This window comes from Nuphar pumila, chromosome 15 (assembly GCF_984573655.1).
Source record: "Nuphar pumila chromosome 15, dmNupPumi1.hap1.1, whole genome shotgun sequence".
NCBI classification, from domain to species: domain Eukaryota; kingdom Viridiplantae; phylum Streptophyta; class Magnoliopsida; order Nymphaeales; family Nymphaeaceae; genus Nuphar; species Nuphar pumila.
Window position 1 is genome coordinate 5,366,695 of NC_143263.1, and position 21,686 is coordinate 5,388,380.

The window sequence follows — 21,686 nt, forward strand, 5'->3', positions numbered from 1 at the left end:
CATTTGGTTGGGGATGAGACAATCAACTGAAATGGATTGATGGAAAACATAGTCTGATAGCAAAACATGGAACCTATGGATGATAATCTCTAACCCTTGCATTATTATATATATATTTTTTCTAACTGCAATGTCAGACGACCTGACAGGCTATTGGCTGCCCAGCCGACAGTCGGTGGGGCCTGCCAGCCTATGGGCTGCTCAGCCGAACAGTCGGCTGGGCTGGCCTAAGTATAAAAAAATTTCTTTTTATATATATTTTTTCGTTATGACAGCATGCCAGCCCCAACCGACCAGTGGGCTGGGACTGGACTGTTCCAGATTCAGTCCAGCCGACTGAATCTGCTGGAGCCAAATATATATGTACATTTATATATATATACATATGTATATATATGTGTGTGTGCGTGTGTGTGTGTATTATAATATTTTCCACATCAACAGTGGTCCAGCACCAATTTGGACAGTTGTCTGGGACTCGACAGCAGACTGTCCTGTCTCAACCAACTGTCCAGGCTGGGACTGGACAACTGTCCATCCTGTCCCGAACCAAAAACCTCCATAAATTCAAAATTTTCATATTAACTTAATATACACATATTTTTATTTCTATAGATCTCGTTCCGTTTTAAGAACCACAGCCCCATGTCCACTTATTCATAAATATACACATGTTCAGGGGATAGATCTGTCCAGAACAGACAGAACAAACAACATGGACAAAGGCTCAAATCTGGCCAGATCTGCCCATCTTCACGATGGCCAGATCTGTCCAGATCAACCCACCAAAAACATGAAACAAATCTGTTCAGACCTTACCAAGGTGTCCATACAAGGCAAAAACATCTATATACATCTATATACATGTTTCTCTCTCTCTCTCTCTATATATATATATATATTGGAAAAAACATAAGAACATGCAGAAAAATTGTAGGAATATAAATCTCACATTCCATGGATTAAAAGATCAAGATAGAATCCATGGTTCCTCATAAAAATATTGCTTAAAGCTTATTTAGGCTCTTTTTCTCATTCGAGACAATAGAAAGACCCGTACCATGAATCCAAGATGAAAACGATGGTGGAAGGTGGATTTGATGGCTGGAAAAGGTTGAATCCCCCCTTCTTCTTCTTCCTCTCTTTTTCTCTTTTCTCTCTCTCTCTTTCTTTCTTTCTCTTTCTCCTTTTCTTTAATTTTTTTTTTATAAAGTGAGGGAGAGGCTACTTCTCCGGACCTCTTTAGATGGGCTGGAGAGGGAGGGTTTCCCCCTTGGGACCCTCTCTCACCTTCCTTCTTTTCAAAATTTCTAAACTTAATTTTTTTTGACTTTTCTAAAACTTTCCATTTTTTTTTGAGTCCTTCTTAAACCTTTTTAGCTCTTTATAGGTAAGTATGAGGACCCATCTTAGGAAGCCCTAATTTCAAACTCGGAATTAATAAAAATTAAATAATTAAATAATTATTTTTTGTATTGATTAATTATTAATTGTTTAAAAGCTTCCAAAAAATAGTCAAATTGACTAGAAAAACTTTTTATACTTAATTAACTTCAATTTAAAGACCCTAACTGAATTTAAAGCTTGTAAAAAAATTGGGTATTGGATTTGGATTTGGATCCGGATCCAAAATCCAAACCAATACCCAAAACAAAAATGGATCAAGATCTGGATTAAATCCAGATTAAAGTAGGTCTTAAATAAGATCCAAATCCATAATAATTCGGATCATATGTATCGGATCCAACCCAATCCAACTCTAGATCCATATCGATAAACTGCTCAATTTTTGGAAAAATGTGATTTTTGGGCCAACCGTAGGCCGAATTTAAAAAAGTAAAATATCGTTGCACTCATAATTCTGAGACGCATCCAACGACATATTACACGAATATAAAATTCTGAATTTTGCCCAAAAATGACCCGAATTTCACTCAAATTTTACTTGAGATTAAAGGTCAAAAATAAAACTTTTTCTCACGTTTCGATTGGCTTGTTTAGACCTAGTTGATGAGATTTGGGTCAATTCCAGACTCAAAAACATCAATCTAAAATTGAGGTTCAAACGATTTTTCTCCTAAACAGCCAAAATTTTAAAAAAATCTCAAAATGGCTAAGTGTGAAAAATATGCGATATTACATCCCTACCCCCTTAAAAGAATTTCATTCTCAAAATTAGAACGTACTGAACAGGTGTAGGTAGCACCAAAATTAAATATCACACGAGTCAAATAATTGACAACTAAGATGATACCTTCGATCATATCAGTCTAATCACCCTGCTTGGTAGCTGTAACGACATAAACTCTCCCGTTGTTCCTTCGCTGACCTTGCTACTGTTGAGGCCTCTGCGGTTGCTGCTGCTGCTGTCCTCCTTGAGCCATTGGCTGGTTCAAACAGTAGAGAGCGATGTGCCCAAGCTGCTGGCACCGGTAGCAAACCCCCTTGATTATCGGACAAAAACTCTGAGGATGACTTTCGTTACGCCTGGGACCAGTGTTGTGAAAAGTATTGAGGCGTAGCGAGGCGCTCTACCAAAATCTGAGGCGAGGCGTAAAGTGTAAGCCTAAAAAAAAATTTTAACTTAAAAAAATATAAAAAATATCTAAAATTATAAATAAATAAAAAATGCTTTATTGATGAAGTAACAACCAACAAGAAATAAAAAATCTCAAATAAATACTGAAAAAATATGAGATTAACATGTAAAAGTAACATTACTGCAACAACTTGATCTATATAAGTATCTAAGAAATAAAATATGAGCATTCATTCAATAAAAAATTAACATTAACAACGAAATGCATATTAGCATTAACAATATTATGTCATAATTAGAAAATGAATGTTATCATTAACAACCAAATGTTAATATATTTGTCTAAAACTCTTCAAAATGAGAGTGTTAACATTCACAATTACAAATGAAATACCCCAAAAAACATATAAATGGCCATATCTCTATTATATGAATTAGGGCCTAGGCTCTTCTTGTGTCTCATCATCAATATTTAAGTCTTCAATGTCATCATCTGAGGAATCCATATAAATAGGTTCTCCTTCATCTTTATTCTTTAACTCTTCATCGTTTGCACTTGCTTCCTCCACATTCTCGAGCACTTCTTTTGCTTTTCTTTTTCCTTCAATAAAAAATCATATATTAAATACTTATTTTATGTAATTAAAAAAATACATTTATATTCATAGCAAGGTAAAAGGAATATAACTTTACCTCGATCTCTTGAAGACCTGTCTTGCCTAGAATCACTTTGTGAATCATGAGGTGAAGTGACTTTTTCAATAGACATATGCTCAATGACATTTATGTCGAAGTTCAGATCCAACCATGAATCCTCCAACCAATTGGGATCACTAGGCAACACTGAATATTCCTTCTCCACAATCCACTCATCGTCTGAGTCTATGATCTAGACATATAGGGTCTTTGGTAGCCCTCCTCCTCATATTTTTTTCTCTTAATTTCATATTGTACATTACAAAAACCAATGCATTCATCTTCTCTTGTTCAAGTCTATTCCTCCGTTTTGTATGCACCTATAATTTCAAATCATTGATAATCAATTATAAGATAATTATACTTATAAAAATGTATTTAAAAAATAAAATACAAAGTAATAAACCAATGAGAAAGTACTCCAATTCCTCTCACAGCCCGATGCACTGCACGTCAAACTTAGAATTCGAATTGCAAAATTCATCAACTCAGGATTTTCGTGCCCAAATGAACTCCACTAGTCAGCTGCATTCAAATAAAACAATAAAAATTTGATAAAAACATTAAGAATGTCATAATTAACAACATAAAATAATATTAACAAATAACAATATAATTGCAAACTTACCAGGACTTTTTAATTTTCTCGTTGTAATAGTTGCCTCTCTACCAAACAACCCCTTTGCCTTTTTAAATGCATCGATTTGTGTTGTAATTTTCAGCTGAACATTTGCATCAGAAACCAATTTTTCAACACAATCATAAAAGTTACTCATAACTTTTCCATTTGGGTTGAAGTTGTCAGCATAATGAAAATGATGATTTAAATAATAGGCAGCTGCATGCAAAGGTTTATGAAGTTGCAAGTCCCATCGTCTATCAATGATATCCCAAATAGGTTTATATTTTTTTTCAACCTTGTCAAGGTTTGAAGCAATTTCCTCCTTTGCTCTATCCATTGCCTCGTACAAAAATCCCATAGTAGGCTCATCTGCATCTACTAATCGCAGCACTTTCACAAGCGACAGTGTGACTTTAATTGCATATGATATGACAACCCAAAACTTATGATCATTAAGAACAATATAAGAAATGTTATTAGCATCAGATTTCTTATAATAATTAGATGATCTAAAATTTAAAGACAAGAACATCGACTTCAACTCTTTCTTATAACATCCAATACTATGAAGCGTGAGATATTTTGTAGCAAAACGAATGATGGCTGGACGTAGAAGTTCTTTCTTCTTTGTGAACTTTCTCATCAAATTTAATACCCATCCATGACTATAGATATATCTTATATTTTTTTTTGCCTTTTCCACTATATCTTTAAAAATTGATATCTTTCCAATATCTTCTAACATAAGATCCAAGCAATGCGCCGCACATGGTGTCCAAAAATATATTTTTTCTGCTGTTAACATATTTTCAGCTGCCACATAATTTGGTGCATTATCTGTAATGAATTGCACCACATTACTTTCACCAACTTCTTTAACAACTTACACAAATTTGCACCAGTTTTTTGCATATCGCTGATGTCAACGGACTTCAAAAATATTGTCCCAGATGAGCTGTTCACAAGAAAATTAATTTTCTTCTTTTTCCATCTGTCCAACCATCTGTCATAATGCTGCAACCAACCTTTGGCCATTCCTTTTTGAACTCTTTTAAAATTTCGTGAGTATAATCTACCTCGTCTTTCAAAATCCAGGTTCTGATCTCGTGATAAGAAGGCAGTTTGAACCCTCGCCCATAATTTGCAATAACTTCTACCATTGCACCAAAATATGGACTGTTGCAAAGATTAAATGATAAAGCATTTGCATAAAAAAATCCACCAATGGTACGATATACATTTTTTCTTTCACCCTTTTTGAAAGCAATGTTTATTGTGCTTTGTGGTGCTTCTTTGTTCACAAAGAGGTCCATAGGACCACCTGTGCTTGTTTTTGCATCACTACATGATCCACTGGTTTCTTTGTGCACATTATCACCTGTTGATGATCCAAAATAAACATTCCTCCCGATATCCAACTTATTTTGTTCTTCCTCTTGTTTCTTTTGCTTCTGATCCTTTAGATGATTCTGAAAAAATCTTTTCACATCAGGTGAAACCGTTTTGCACATGCTTACACCATGTTTTGTGCCAGCTAAGTGATGCTTTAACCTATAAATGCCTCCTGTAGTCTGTTTATGGCAGTAATTGCAAATTACGTGTCCTACGAGTTTGGGATCTTTAGTGGGATTTGAAACTTTAGCTCCATCATCCCATCCTACATCTTTTCCCATTGTTCAACTGCAAAAATACATATAAGAAAATATATAAGTACCATTCTTTGATAAAAGACACATTCAAAATAACAGAAGAAGATTTTGCTGCATTTTATGATTCAATAATTCAATAGTCAACAAATGCACAAACAAACAATAAACTAATAGTAGTTGCAATCTGAATAATGAATACAGACATGCTTGTGTATATGAGAAACCAATAAGTGCACAAGATCTTCTCTAACCAAAAAATGTGAACTAAGCAGAGATCATACAAAAGGAATCACAAAAGCGTGGCTCATGTGAAAAGCTTGACCTTAGCCAAATATTTGAGTTGTTCACGCTGAGTTGTGAAGCCTGATTCAGAGTTTTTGCCCTTTCAGGAAGGGGGGTCCGGGGTCTCCCCCCCGACACGGGTCCCGATTTCTTATGGATCATAACCGACTTGTTTAGGTTTAAGGTTGTCGCTCTTGCATTGTATAAATTCTTTCTTTTCTTTCTAAAGGAATGAAGTGAATGATGACTTAGAGGATCAATCAAATTCTAAAATGTGTATTTAATACTTAAAATTTATAACAAACAGATATCATAATTATCACAAAATATTAAAACAAAAACAAAAACCGATTCAGGCCGATTTTCTACAAATCAGTGAAGTGTCAATTTGACTAAAATTATGTTGATTCGATTTTGTTTTAACAAAAAAACAATAATCCCACCCATGTCAATGTCATCACAAGGATGGATGATGCTCAACAAGTTGCCCTCCTATACAGACAAACTGGAAAAGAAACATGAAGAGCATCAGTATGTCAAGGAAAAACATATAATAGAATGTGATAATTCTTTATATATATAAACAAAATATGGTGTATTGAACATGGTTTTTATGTCGACCAAAACATCATATACAGAAATGCGCACTGTAAACAAAGTCTTAAGATTTGATATAGCCAATTGATTGGACGAAAAGATTTTTTTTGGTAAGGACTCTAGTAGGATATAACAACTCAGAGCTAGATGAGCATTTGGAAATGAGTGATAAAGGTAGCCTGAGACTTACGTGCACAAGCTACCTTGAGGAAGACGTGTAAATGGGCTGAAAATGATAAGAGATAAGAAGAAGAGGAAAATGAGAGAGAAAGAAAAAAAACTAGAAACGAGAGAGAGAGCGTACCTGTTTTGGGGCTCCACCACGAGAGAGCGAGAGAATGCTGTGAGAGCCGAGAGAGAGACTGCTGTGAAAAAAAAGAGGGCTTAAACATAAAGGCCCCCGACCCCTTTATGTTTAAGCCCTAATTTTTGGTCAAATGAGGGTTTTGACCCTCAGTTAACCAAAATTATTGAGGCATATGCGCCTCATCCTGAGGCTCGCCTCACCTCGAGGCGTGTGCCTCAAGGCGTATGAGGCGCACGCCTCGGGTCTTTTACGCTTTACCCGTACGCCTCAAGGCATAAAGCCCCTCGCCTTGAGGTGCGTTTTTAATAACACTGCCTGCGACACATCGATTGGGCCTTCCCCTGCTGCTGCCTCTGCTGAGGTCGTCCCTGTTGCGCGCCCTGCTAACCTCCTCCCTGGGTCGGCTGCCTCTTGCCTCCATGCTCCTTCCCACCTGCAGGTGGGTTCTTCCTCGCACCATCAGCTGAACTTCTTCCATTGTTGCCCTTCTTTTGTGAGTCGCCCCGGAACCTCTCTCATTCCTTGTTCAGGACCGTCGTAGGCTCAATCACCTTTGCTAGTGTAGTGGGTCGGCCTCCCAACACCTGAACTCGGAGTCTGTCCTTCATCCCACACACATACTTCATCGCCCTCGCCTTCTTATTCTTGAATAGATTCGGGCAGTACCTCTCGAGACTCTGGAATCTAGTGGTGTAGTCCACTAGACTCACGTTACCCTGAGTCAAGTCGAGGAACCTTTGTTGCATCTGCTTCTCCGTGTAAGAGTGAAAATAAGCATCCAAAAACTCCTCTCTAAACACCTTCCAGGGAATCATGTTCATGTCGGCTAACTTCACCCTTCGCAAGGTGTCCCACCACTTCTTGGCATCACCCTTTAGACGATACGTGCCAAATGCGGTCTTCTTGTCCTCAGGGACAGGTAGGACGTCAAACGCTCGCTCGGTCTCCTCGACCCAGCTCTCAGTTGCCTTTGTGTCGGCCTTTTCAGTGAAAGTTGGTGGATCCAACTTTAGAAATTTTTCGTAGGAAACCCCGTCGAGGTTCGGGACAACCTCGGGAGGATGGATGCAGGTGGCTGCCTGCGTCGCCTACATCGCTTGTGCTGCCTGAGTCGTCTGCACCCCCTGCGCCGTCATTGCCTCGGTCAGGGTGTGGAGGGCATTCATCATGGAGTCCATGCGTTCCTGCCAGTCCGCAGGAGCGCCAGAAGAAGTCGAAGTGCGGGTACGATAATATGCCTATCACCACCATTTAAAAGTTAACCCGGATCGATTCTACCCCCTTAGGATTGGTCCCGTACGTTTACCATAAATATAATTATTACACGCACAACATCCATTAATTCATATCTCAAGATTAGGAATTAAATCATGAGTACATAAGAAATTTACATATTTTCATAAAAGTACCTCATAGCCTTACCAGTGAAGGAGACTGCTCCGGAGTACGAGGCATGAATGCTGGCATTCTTGGACATGACTCACTTACCAAAAGAGAAATTTTGGTACAAAAAGATGATAAAATATAAGATTTTGTGGTGGGTTCTGATGCCAAACCTGTAACGACCCCAACTCATACGCATGAAAAAGTGATTTTTTTTTTATAAAGTGAGGGAGAGGCCCCTTCTCCAGCCCTCTTTAGATGGGTGGAGAGAGAGGGTTTCCCCCTTGGGACCCTCTCTCACCTTCTTTTCAAAATTTTCAAACTTAAATTTTTTTGACTTTGCTAAAACATTCCAAAATTTTTTTTTGAGAGTTCTTTTTAAACCCTCTTAGCTCTTTATAGGTAAGTATGAAGACCCATCTTAGGAAGCTCTAATCAACCCTGATTTCAAACTCGGAATTAATAAAAATTAAATAATTATTTTTTTTGTATTTATTAATTATTCAAAAGCTTCCAAAAATAGTCAAATTGGCTAGGAAGACTTTTTATACTTAATTAACTCCAATTTAAAGTCCCTAACTGAATTTAAAGCTTGTAAAAACATTGGGCATTGGATTTGGATCTGGATTCAGATCCAAAATCCAAACTCATACCCAAAATGAAAATGGATCAAGATCTGGATTAAATCCAGATTAAAATAGGTCTTAAATAAGATCCAAATCCATAATAATTTGGATCATATGTATCGGATCCATACCCGATCTAACTCCGGATCCATATCGACGAACTGCTCAATTTTTAGAAAAATGCGATTTTCGGGCCAATCGTAACCCGAATTTAGAAAAGTAAAATATTGTTGCGCTCAAAATTTTGAAACGCATCCAACAACATATTACACGAATATCAAATTCTGAATTTCGCCCGAAAATGACCTGAATTTCGCTTGAATTTAAAGGTCAAAAATAAAACTTTTTCTCACGTTTCGATTGGCTTGTTTAGACCTAGTTGATGAGACCTGGGTCAAACCCAGACTCAAAAACATCAATCTAAATTCGAGGTTCAAACGATTTTTCTCTCAGACTTAGCCAAATTTTTTAAAAAGTCTCAAAATGGCTAAGTGTGAAATTACATGATATTACATAAAGTGTCCCTAATCGGCACAAGCTATTACAATGTTGTGAAATGATGAAAATATGCCTAGAGGGTTTTACCTATTACATCATTATAAATAAAATATATATACATATATATGTGTGTACAATATGAAACACACACACACACACACACATATATATATATATATATATATATATATATATATATATATATATATATATATATATATATATATATATATAAGTCACACGGACTTGGCTAAAAGGTCGACGCACCCGAATCAACACGCCCCGACATGGGTGCGGACACGGGGCGGACACGGTAAACTAAGTGTCGGACTCGGTCAATGCACCGGGGCCGAGTCCGTCCACATTTTGGACTTGGTCAACTTTGATTGAGTCTATTTGTGTCTATTTATTAAAATTAATTTTGGACTTGGTCAACTTTGACCGAGTCTATTTTTGTCCATTTATGATTGTTATATATATATATTATTGTTATTATTGTTATATATATATATTGTCAACTTTGACCAGTCAACTTATTGCTTTAAAATTTACAATCTTATTATATATATATATATATATATAGTTGTGTCCCCGTGTCCAAAATTTTTTAAATTGCTCCGCACCCGTGTCACACCCGTGCCCACACCCTTGTGACATATATATATATATATATATATATATATATATATATATATATATATATATATATATATATATATATATATACACACACAACTGAACACATACCAAATGGCGTGAAGAAGAATCTAGTATTTGACCTCAGAACATTTCATTGGTACATAAGTGGAATTTGCTGTTATTAAAAGAGTAATCAACTATAAAACATGCTGAGGAGAGATTTTTCCTTTTTTCAGATGTCAGTTATTACCAGCCGCAAAAGTTATTCACCATCACTATTCACAGATCTATTTATAGTGCAGGAAATGTTGGGGAGTCCATTTACAAGCAAGAAACCACTTACTAACTAGATGTTCCAAATCCTAATGCAGATGAACTGAATTTTTGAAATACAATGCTAATTTAGGATGGTTGCTAGAGCTTAGAAGTAACTAAAGCAGGCCATGTTGATTCTTGACCAAAATATGCCAACATTGTAACCAATTTCTACAATTTATGACCCAAAGCTGATATCATCCTCATTGAACCAATTATAATGAAACACTATAAGTACCATATACATATCATGTTAAACCTCTGTCAATGAACACAGCTAAAGGACATAGGGCATGCTAATCTTGTGTTGTTTTCTATCAAGGATGTTATATAAGGGGACATTACATGAGAGTAAATTGGAGTATCACTGTGACATGATGTTAAACTAGTTCAAATGTTGAACTATAAAAACTATCCTTCATTAACTTTGGGCTGGAACCAACCTTATATACATGCACACTACAGTACTTGTTTAAAATTTACCCAGTGATTGAAGGATATTAGATGGGCATCTAAATAAAAAAGGTTTAGCATATTAATAATTTAAAACACATTCTTTTAAATATATGACCTTTTGGGTACAGAGTACTTTTATTTGCTAAAAATCTACTAGGGAAGTGCTTTCTACTAGCCTTTTTGCAATTAGTATTAGTTCATATTTATGTTCCTTTCTGCTTTCTTTCATCGTCATCAACCTATCATTACTGTGACAAACTAGCCTTTTTTTTCTGGTAGTATCGAAAGAAGAAATGGAGAGATTGAGGCAGGCTCTTAAGACTCTATCTGAAGCTGAAAAGCAACTGAGAATGTCAAATGACAGATTAACATGGTTGACAGCTGCGCTGCTTCAACTTGCTCCAGAGAAGCAATATATTGTGCCCCGTTCTTCAGAAACGAGTTACAACCATAGCCCTCTTAGACCTAGAACTAGGGACAATTCAAGGCCTGAAAATGGTGTTCATCATGAGTTACCTGATAACAGAAAGGCCAACCTCCCTGTTTCAAGTGCAAGTGATGCTTATGGTGAAGGTAAGATGGTCTATTTCTCTAAATGAAACAATTATTGGCATAGATGGTCCAAGAACTTGTTCATTTCTAGTGACACCATTAAAAAAAGTGCAGGACAGATTCCAGGTATGAGTCATAAAGACATTGAAGAAATTTGGGAAAATGTGCTGGAAAAGATACAGTCAAATACACTGAAACAATTCTTAGTTCGTGAAGGAAAGCTACTTTCAGTTAACTTTGATGCTGGTAATCCCTTTTAACTTTGGCTAAAGCATCAATGCTGGGTTCATCATAACTATATTTTGGTGCTATGGATTCCTTTGAAATTAATGTATGGCTGAGATTGGTTTATAGGTACTCTAATTCTTTATAGTGTTGTATGCTTGGTTATAAGCCCATGCTCTTGTTATTATGTGCTATGCATAACATTTGCATGCAAGGAGCTAGCAAATTGAACAAAACTAATAACAATAGGGAAAAAAAGAAAATAAAAAGGGCTGATGCATCACATGTTTTCATGTCAGGTTTCTCCAGACTGCGAAAGCTGGATTTTGGAGTCATTTCTGTACCTATGTATGTGTGTGTGGAAAGGGATGGGCGTGCATGACCATCTTACACCTTTTCCTTTCAAAAATTTTCTTATTCTGACCATGTAAATGTGTCCTACATGGTTGATTTAGTTGGAATCGTTTTTTGGATCGTCTAATTCTGATGTGTAAGCAGGGTTTTTGAAGGTTTGAATAATCAGTGGTCTACAATTTTTTAAATTTCAAACCTCAAAAGGTACTATTTTTTTCCATAAAAAAAACATGATCCAAAGGCTGGACATACCTGCAGTTGGGTAGTTAGAAAACTATGGCTTTCAACAGTGCACTCAAGGCATGCATATCCATTCCTCCCAACCCCTCTCTCTCTCTATATATATATAAACTGTTGTGTGTATAAAGGGGTACCATACTTACTAATAGCACTGTTACTTTTCTATTGTTTGCATTGAATGTTTTGTGAATTTGGCCATATAAAGGTGATCTCTGTAGCCTTTTTAGTGGAGAACATGCATTAGATAAAGAGATCTTGATGTGTACAGGTTTTTAATTGAATATAAAAAAGTGACTGACCCACAATGTTACAGAACATTACAACAAAACTTCACTATTTGTCTCAGAACAATTAGATCGAAAGCATGTTTCCCAATGAAATAAATCATGAAAAACCATCTATAGTGTCTGATTGACTAAATAATACCTGCAACCATGACTTCATGAGAGAGAAAGAGAGCATGTGTGCATGTTTGCTACAGTCGATTGTATGTACAATCAACCTAGAAACTCATAGCTGCAAGTTGTTTCAGCTCAATTTGACACCATAGGTGTGTTCAACATGGCCGGTTTGCTAGGATCGGCCCCTAGATCATGGTTCTTTGACAAAAATTATGTTTTTCTGAATCATGAATTTTGGTTACATTTACGGCCATCAAATTTTGAATTGATGGGGAAACCTGCTTACATGTACGCATCAGGTGATCCGAAGTGTTAAAACTGCCTTGGGTTGGCAGTTTTGACTTGAAAACCGAGAAGAATAAGTGGAAGAAGGGAGGAGAGAGGAGAGAGCACGTTCTTTCCTTGGAATCGGCAGCCACAGATTTTCTGTTGCTGCACTAAACTTCATTAAGATAAAATAGGTTTACAAATCTTTTACAATGGCAAGACTACACGAAGGCCAATCCCCAGTAAATGGACCATGAGTGTATATATATATATATATATATATATATATATTATAAAAAATGCACCTTGAGGTGCTAAAGGCACGCCTCGCCTTGAGGCGTGAGGCACAACAAAAAGGAGAAGAAGAAGATCTCATATATTTTAAGAAATCAGTTTTTTTAGTTACTGGAATCAGTTTCTTAGTTACTTTTATTAATCAGTTTCAGTTTCTTAGTTACTTTTATATGTTATATTTATTAGTTTCTTTATTTATTTACTTTTTTTTAGTTTCTTTACTTTTTATATGTTAATCTCATATATTTTAACTTTTATAGGTTAATCTCATATTTTAAAGTACTTATTTGAGATTTTCTATTGCTTATTGGTTGTTACTTTATAAGACATTATATTTTTCAATTATATAATTAGTTTTTCAGTTACGTAATCAATTTCTTAGTTACTTTTATATGTTAATCTTCTCATATTTTTTAGTACTTATTTGAGATTTTCTATTTCTTATTGGTTGTTACTTCATCAATAAAGCATTTCTTTATTTATTTGTATTTTTAGATATTTTTTTATAATTTTTTAAAATTTTTCAAAAAAAAAATTGAGGCTTACGCTTTACGCCTCACCTCAGTTTTTGGTGGAGCGCCTCGCTACACCCCAACGCTTTTCACAACACTGATATATATATGAGTTACTAGAATATGAGAACTACCGTGTCAACTGGGCATTTTCAACACTTCTTTTGCAAATCCAACCATGTAGATATGTTTGGCATGTTGAATTTACTAGGAATCAATTGTTGGATCATGTATTTTTTATGAAAAAATATGATTTTTGGAAGCTTGAATATTTATGAAGATTATCAGCCACTGATTTTAAAGCCTTAAAAAATCTTGTTTATGCATCATAATTGGATGATTCAAGAGTTGGTCCGTATAAAACCATGCATGTAGATCACATCCGTATGGTTAGATTTAAGAGAAAAAAACAAAAATCCATGAAAATTGTGGTTCACATGGTAGTTCCCATATTCTAGTGACTCATATATATATATATAATAATATATATAAGGAAAATTGGTTCCTCCTAACGTTCATATGGTGAGGACAGTTTCTAATTTCCTATGTTTCAAGTGAGTTTGGCAAGTTTGACCCACAGATATCTTCAGCATCTTTCATTTGCTAGGAATCGGCTATTGGATTGTGTTTTTTCAATGAAAAAATACAATTTTATGAGTCTTTAAATTTATGAAAATTCTGGGCTGTTGATTTTTTAAGCCTTATAAAACATGTTCACATGTCATAATCAAAGCCTATTTCTTCTACAGATATGTAGATCGCATCTATAAAGTTAGATTTGAAAAAATAATTAAAAACTTGAAAATTTAGGCTGTCCGCACACTCCTACCGTTAGGAGGGACCAATCACTATACATACATACATACATACATACATACATACATACATACATACATACATACATACATACACACACACACACAATGACTTCATATTGAGTTGAATATGAGCTTATTTTACATGCTGAAACAAGCTCATTACTGAGCCCAATTGATGAGTGGTGTGTTTCATTTAGCAGCTCTAATTGCAACCAATGGATTTATTTTCTTGGCTCTTTTACTACCAAGATAGTAGTCAGCAATAAACTTGAGGCTTTATAAGACTTGTCTTCAGATTAAGTGTAAACTATAAAGTCAAGAACCAAATTATTTAAGAAATGCACGAATCATGCCAAGGACAACATATAAAATAGAAAACAGCAATTGTCAACAAGATGGAAGACTTCAGGAGAAAAAAAAAAAGAAGAGACCAAAAGAAAAAGCATATGCAATTCTGCAGATGTTCTTCATGTTTGTAAAATGTCTTGGTGTCATGTCTTGTCAACACTTGTATGTGTGCCTAAATGAGTTATGCATTATCATAGGCTGTGGATTTTCCTGGAATCACATGATTAGAGCGAGTGATTTCTTGAACTTTCCTTCAAACTCATGGATGGGTCAGTGATTTGATTTGGAAAGTGATCTGAACCCGGCCAATGTCTGAGTCAGGATTCATCAAGACTTGATCATACGGACTTGGATAAACCTCAAATTTTCAGACTTGTACAAGAAGGGAAGTGCGGCCTGTCATATGTTTCAAAGTTGGTGTTAATATTCTCATAAGAATAGGCTGATGCCCAAGGCATCGTGCATCACCAGATTACTTGATGCTTATGTAGATGCTGGCTGAATCTTATATTCTAGGAACTGAAATAATCAATTATCTCTCTTGGATATTTTACTGTATCATCATTTTGGCTGAACTGAAAATGAATCTGTGGTTATTTTACTACACAGCTCCAACTGTGCAGCTGATGTTTCGGTCACATGCTAAGAAAACCCAGGCGGAAAAGTTTAGGGTTTGCATTTCACAAGCATTTCATTCTGTTCTCTATTTCCCAGTCAAAATTGAAATTTTATGTGAAAGAAAAGAAAAGGGAGGTGAGGTTCAGGGTCCACTTGCCATAGTAACAGAAAACAATATTTCTCAGACAAATCCTGGCCATGAGCCAAAAGCCCACAATAGATTTCCAGAAGCAGGCCGGACCAATGTCAAAAGGCCTTCAAAAGATATGAATGCAAAAGCAGGAAGCTCCTCTCAAGGTCAAAGGTTGTTTTCTAATTCTCAAGAAATAGCCAGAAATGGAACCATTGAGATAACAGCATCCCCTAATCAGCATAACAGTGAACACTTGCAAGCTAATGTTCAGTTGGGCAAAAACCATCTGGAAAGTTCTTTGGTAGAAGAAGCAGCTTTTCAATCTTCTTTGGTTCCAGTTCCAGAAAGACGGCCAAAAGTGGTAGAGCATCCCCGGAGGCAAGCTTTGGTTAAGGGAAAAGTCTCTCTTGCCCATGTGATCCAACAGGCAGAGTCTACTCAACAAGGTGGATGGTCTAGATGCAAAGGGTTATCAATTGCGGAAAAGCTTGAACAAGAGAATTTGTAAGTGTTACAAACTGGGAAAATGTGATGCTTTTCTGTATCATTAATCTATCTTATGTTTTTCAGATATATGCTTATGTGGTTGTCATTATGTGCTTGTGTCTTATTACATAATTAGTGCATATTGTTGCACAAACATGCTGGATATGATGAAATGCAGTCTCTACTGGTAGTGACTCAAAACAAAAAAGAAGAAGTGAAAATAACAAACTTAAAATTGATTTTAGTTCATCAAGAAACAGTATTTGAAAGAAAGTTCGTATAACTGAGTTACTATTTTTCCCTTGTAATTAAGATGTGTATTGCACAGAGAGTCCAAGCACTAGAAGAAGAAGAGGAAGAAGAGGAGGAGGAGCACTCAAAGAGTTACGGCTTCATTAACTTCAAAGAGAATGAGAATACACAACATAGAGGGGTCGACCCCCTTTGCTACACAAGAGGATAAAAATAGTTGACTAGGGTCCCTAATGCTATGTTATATAAATACCCCTCAACAATAGACGTATGTACACAGTTATGAGGGCAACACGTATACATGTAATATAACATTCTTTAACACTCGCCCTCAAACTTGAGATGATAAGAACACAATCATTCTAAGTTTGAAAATAAATTGTTGGAATGTCTTCAAGGGTAAACTTTTGTTGAAGCAATCCACTATTTGACTAGCGGTCCCAATGTATGACAATGATATAATCCCTTCCAAGAATGCTCTATGAGTAAATTGACAATCTATCTCAATGTGCTTTGTCCTCTCATGGAACTCCAGATTTTTAGCTAGATTGTCATAATACAAGGTAGTGTCGCCTTCTACAATGATACTCATATCCTGCAATAACCACCTCAACCATGTAATCTCCATTGTGGCTTGGGCCATAGACGATACTCCGCTCTGCTTTGGACAGAGCAACTCTCTGTTACTTTTCGCTCTTCCACGATATCAAGGAGTTTCCCAAGAATATATAAAACTCAGTGGTAGAATGCCTGTCTTGAGATACTCCATCAAACCCTGCATGACAATATGCTTTTCTCTAACACAGAGAATGCAAAAAAACAAATAGTGCATGATGCTTTTGATGTATCTAACAATTCTCAACACAACTGCCAAGTGAGAATATTTGGGAGCACTCATAAACTGACTCATAACATGCACGACAAAACTCAGGAGGAGCACTCAGTTACGGCTTCATTAATTTCAAAGAAAATGAGAATACACAACATAGAGGGATCGACCCCCTTTGCTACACGAGGATAAAAATAGTTGACTAGGGTCCCTAATACTATGTTACATAAATGCCCCTCAATAATAGACATATGTACACAATTATGAGGGCAACACATATACATGTAATATAACATTCTTTAACACTCCCCCTCAAACTTGAGATGATGAGAACACAATCATTATAAGTTTGAAAAGAAATGCTTGGAATGTCTTCAAGGGTAAACTTTTGTTGAAACAATCCATTATTTGACTAGCAGTCCTAATGTATGATAATGATATAATCCCTTCCAAGAATGCTCTATGAGTAATTTGACAATCTATCTCAATGTGTTTTGTCCTCTCATGAAACTCCAGATTTTTAGCTATTTGAATAGCACTTTGATTGTCATAATACAAGGTAGTGTTGCCTTCAACAATAATACTCATATCCTGCAATAATCACCTCAATCATGCAATCTCTGTTGTGGCTTGGGCCATAGCACGATACTCCGCTCTGCTGTGGACAAAGCAACTCTTTATTGCTTTTCGCTCTTCCACGATATCAAGGAGTTTCCCAAGAATATACAAAACTCAGTGGTAGAATGTCTATCTTAAGATACTCCATCAAAGCCTGCATGACAATATGCTTTTCTCTAATGCAGAGAATGCAAAAAAAAAAAAGTGCATAGTGCACGATGCTTTTGCTGTATCTAATAATTCTCAACACAGCTGCCAAGTAAGAATATTTGAGAGCACTCATAAACTGACTCACAACATGCACAACAAAAGTGATATCCGACCTCGAGATGGTTAAGTAAATCAAACGCCCTACCAACTGCTTATACACTCTAGGATCATCAAGAAGCTCCGAATGTTTTAGCTTATAGTTGGTATTGAGACATGAACCTGAAGATCCAAAATTGGATCTAGTTGAGAGTCCAGATCCATTTCACGTCATAGAGATTCCTTTATATTGTAAACTTTTTGTGTTACTCTTTTGCCCTTTTATTTGTTTTATATTAGAGATAAACATTAGGCAATATTGTAAAGTGTGAAGTTTGTTATTATAAAAGAAGATCAGCCCACACATCTCCCTCTTTTGAGGAACGTTTTACAGAAAAATAAACCTGTCTACTCTCTTCTTTCTTATTCTGCAGTGAATCTGGTTCAAAGATCGTGAGCCATATTTTATTATGGTATCAGAGCAGGGTCGATTGATCAAATTTCTTCTAGGTATGTTTTTATAGATCTTGATCTGCCTTTTGAGTGGCCTTTTTTAAATCTTTTTTATCTTTTCTCAATCCGCACCAAGTCAGATACGTATTCGGGTGCAACCTAGACACTTTTGGAAGGGTCTGACCAACCCAGGTGCTCGACTGTTGTTCCGGGACATTTCAGTCTTGTCCCTCTCTTGTTTTGTGTTCCTTCCCTCTTATTTTTCTGTCTTTATATCAGATCTAATCAATATGGTTTATATTTGTCTTATATGTCGCCCTTCTTAATCAAATCTTGTCAGGCTGCTGTGATAAATCCTCTCTTCTTGGATCTTTTGCATTTGATTATCATATCTGACGTTAAATCAAATTTTGATTATTTTTTATCTAGTTTGTCAGCAAAACTGCTATTCTCTTCTTCATATCAGATTTGAATATGACTCGATCTGATTTTCTCAATATTCTAAAACTTGTTCTTGATTCATATTGATATCAGGTCTCATTAGATCTAGATATCATCAGTTTCTATCTATATTAGGACAGGGTGTTTCTTTCTCATTATATCTCTGTTATATATATATATATATATATATATATATATATATATATATATATATATATATATATATATATCAACTTGTTTTGACCTACTTCTATATATACAAAGTATATTGGTTCAAGGCTTCCTATATAAAAAAAGGGTATTCATACTTGCGTATTTATGTATCTACTTTATCCGATCCCTAAAAAAAAGGATCTCGTTTATGCCTTGATACATGTTTGAAGTAGGTCATTTGTCTGATATTTTCAGCGGCATATGTATTTCTTTTAACCCTTCTGTCATCTCTTATTGTTTAAAAGATCATTTGATATGGATTTGGGTTCCTCCTCTCTAAATTTGTCTTCCACTACAACTTGTTTCTGAAAAACTCAATAACTCTAATTTCCTGATTTGGAAAAGACAAATTCCTTTTATAAGGAGTCAGAATCTATCAGGACATCTGGATGGGTCACTTTTGGTTCCACCAAAGTTTACTTTGCAGGATAAAAAGGATGAGAATTGACAAGTCGTTTTTCATCCCAAATCAGTAATCCAGAGTTCATAGCGTATATCACTTCGACCCTTTCACAAGAAGTTTTGATCGGTGTCCCAAATGATTGCACAACTATGCAGTTATGAATGCATTTAGTAGGGACTTATTCTTAGATATCAAAGTCCAAGGTAATGTTTTTGAAGCGTGAATTTCAAAATTTGAAGAAAGACAACACCACCTCTATCATGGATTACCTTAATAAGATTAAGGGCATGCCCTAATCAGGTAAGACGCATCTAACAAACTAGAGTACCATGTATTTTCTACGACTTTGGAGTGTCTTGAAACTCTCTCTACTTTTAAACATCTGAGGCCTAAGTTACTTATGAGATATTCCTTAAAGGCCTATCAAACAGAGGACAAGGAGATTCCCAAGATGTTCTTTATATTGTATCCTTCCGTGGGAGATGCTGCATATTCCGTGGAGGTAGAGGACGTTGAAGAAGTAATGCAACAGAGCGAGGTTTGTTGCTGACTTCGAATATGCCTTTTTTAAACAATCAAGGAGGAAGAGGTATCCCTACCTGTTACGTGTGTAAGAAACCTGGGCACATAAAAGCGAATTGTTGGTTCAAGGATGATCCCAAGTATAATACTCAGTTGAATATGGTTCAAAACAAGCCAGAAGGTGGAAATACATGGCAACCAAAGAAGGCACAATCAAGTGAGACCAGCAATGCAATGTTGGATAAAAATGTGTTATTGGCTACTCTCAATGGTTTGAATCCGAAGCAAAATGAGCAAGGGATATGGTAGATTGACTCCGGGGCAGCCAATTGTTAAAAATGTAAATATATATACAATGTATGTGTACATATACGTATCATATATATATATGTTAGGTTAGTACCTAACTAGTAAATATTAACTAGCTTAGTGTCTAACTAGGTTAGTTCTTTTTTTTTTACCTTTTTTCGTTTTTACTTTTTGTTATCTTCAATGTAGAGAGACATTGGAGAGAGCCCAACGACTCTATTGGAGCCGTTGGGACCTCTCCCAACATCTCTCTTAGAGACTCTTGTGTGTGTATAAATAAGGGTGAAACCCCCTCTCAACTGTAAGGTTCTTTTATGGGTTGAGATCGATAAATATATTATTTTTTATTCCTTGTTCTTGTGCCCTTTAGTGGGTGTTTGTGAGCGAACTCATTTGTGGTTCTTTGTGTTCATTTTGGTATTTTGGTGGAACTCTTTTGAGTGCCCACTTTTAGTGTTTTTGTGAATATCGTCGAAGGAGCTCATTTCCTTACATGGTATGAAAGTTTGGTGATGAAGCTGAAATTGTTTTCGTACATTAGGAAGCGTGCCACTCCAAATTTGAAAGTGTTAAAGCTCTTTTGCAATCTCTATTCAAAGTGCTCGTGATTGGTGGCTTTTGCTTGGTGGTGGAGTGCTCGTGACTTCCACCTTTACGTGCTCATGACTTCCACCTTTTCTCTTGTTTTTTTTTTCTTCTTTCTCTACTTCTCTCTATTCTTCTCTTTTGTTTATACCCTTGTAAAAATGGATGACAATGAAAATGTCACCATAAAACCTATTAAGCTCAATGATTCAAATTATGTAATATGGGCTTCAATTATAAAACACATCATATGGGGAAAAGGGTTGTGGGGACTAGTAGATGAGATCGATTCGGAACCCAAGCTAATCCTTACCAAAGCAGAAGAAGATAAAGAGGTACCTCTTATGGAGGGTAAGAAAAATAAGGCAATGACCACTTATGAGAAGTGAAAGGAATGGAGAATGAGGCATGCCAAGATTGTCTTGGGTAATTAGTAGTGTAGACATTAAGAAATGCTCTATTTTTGCTAAATTCAAGCATGCAAACGATGCATGAGATTACCTTAAGAGAATGCATTCTCTTAAAGATATTGCACATGTGTGCAACTTGCAAGACAAGATACAAAATATGACTCAAGGAGACAAATGTATTAGAGAATACTATAATGGATTGTCCGGATTATGAGAAGAGTTGGATCTTCTTGAACCAAAGTGGCATTGTCTCAAAGATATTAAACTCCACCAAAATCAAATAAATGTGGCGCATATTTATCAATTTATCAATGGTTTGAGATTGGATTTTGAATCCACTAAATCCACTCTTCTTCATCAAGGAAAAGTTTCCTCAATAGAAGACACCATAGAAGAATTATGAAAGAAAATAGGCTTAAAAAGTGAATCAATAAGAGTGATAATGACTCGGTTCTAGCTGTATCTAGACTGGAAAACTATGTTCGTACCTACAAGCCACCACACTATGTGAGGTCAAATGATGAACATTATGGAAAGCAAGTCAATGA

The 21,686-nt window shown here is 35.9% G+C and overlaps 1 protein-coding gene across 2 annotated transcripts in view; it reads left to right on the plus strand.

Moving 5' to 3' along the window:
* Positions 1 to 21,686, plus strand: part of LOC149814243 (protein STICHEL-like 3) — a 69,350-nt gene that overhangs the window by 29,509 nt on the left and 18,155 nt on the right. For both annotated transcript variants that reach the window (XM_089989450.1, XM_089989451.1), the window contains exons 3-5: positions 10,889 to 11,182; positions 11,276 to 11,407; positions 15,230 to 15,875. In XM_089989450.1, the coding sequence (XP_089845576.1) occupies positions 10,889 to 11,182; positions 11,276 to 11,407; positions 15,230 to 15,875 (1,072 nt within the window). The remainder of the gene's footprint in view (positions 1 to 10,888; positions 11,183 to 11,275; positions 11,408 to 15,229; positions 15,876 to 21,686) is intronic.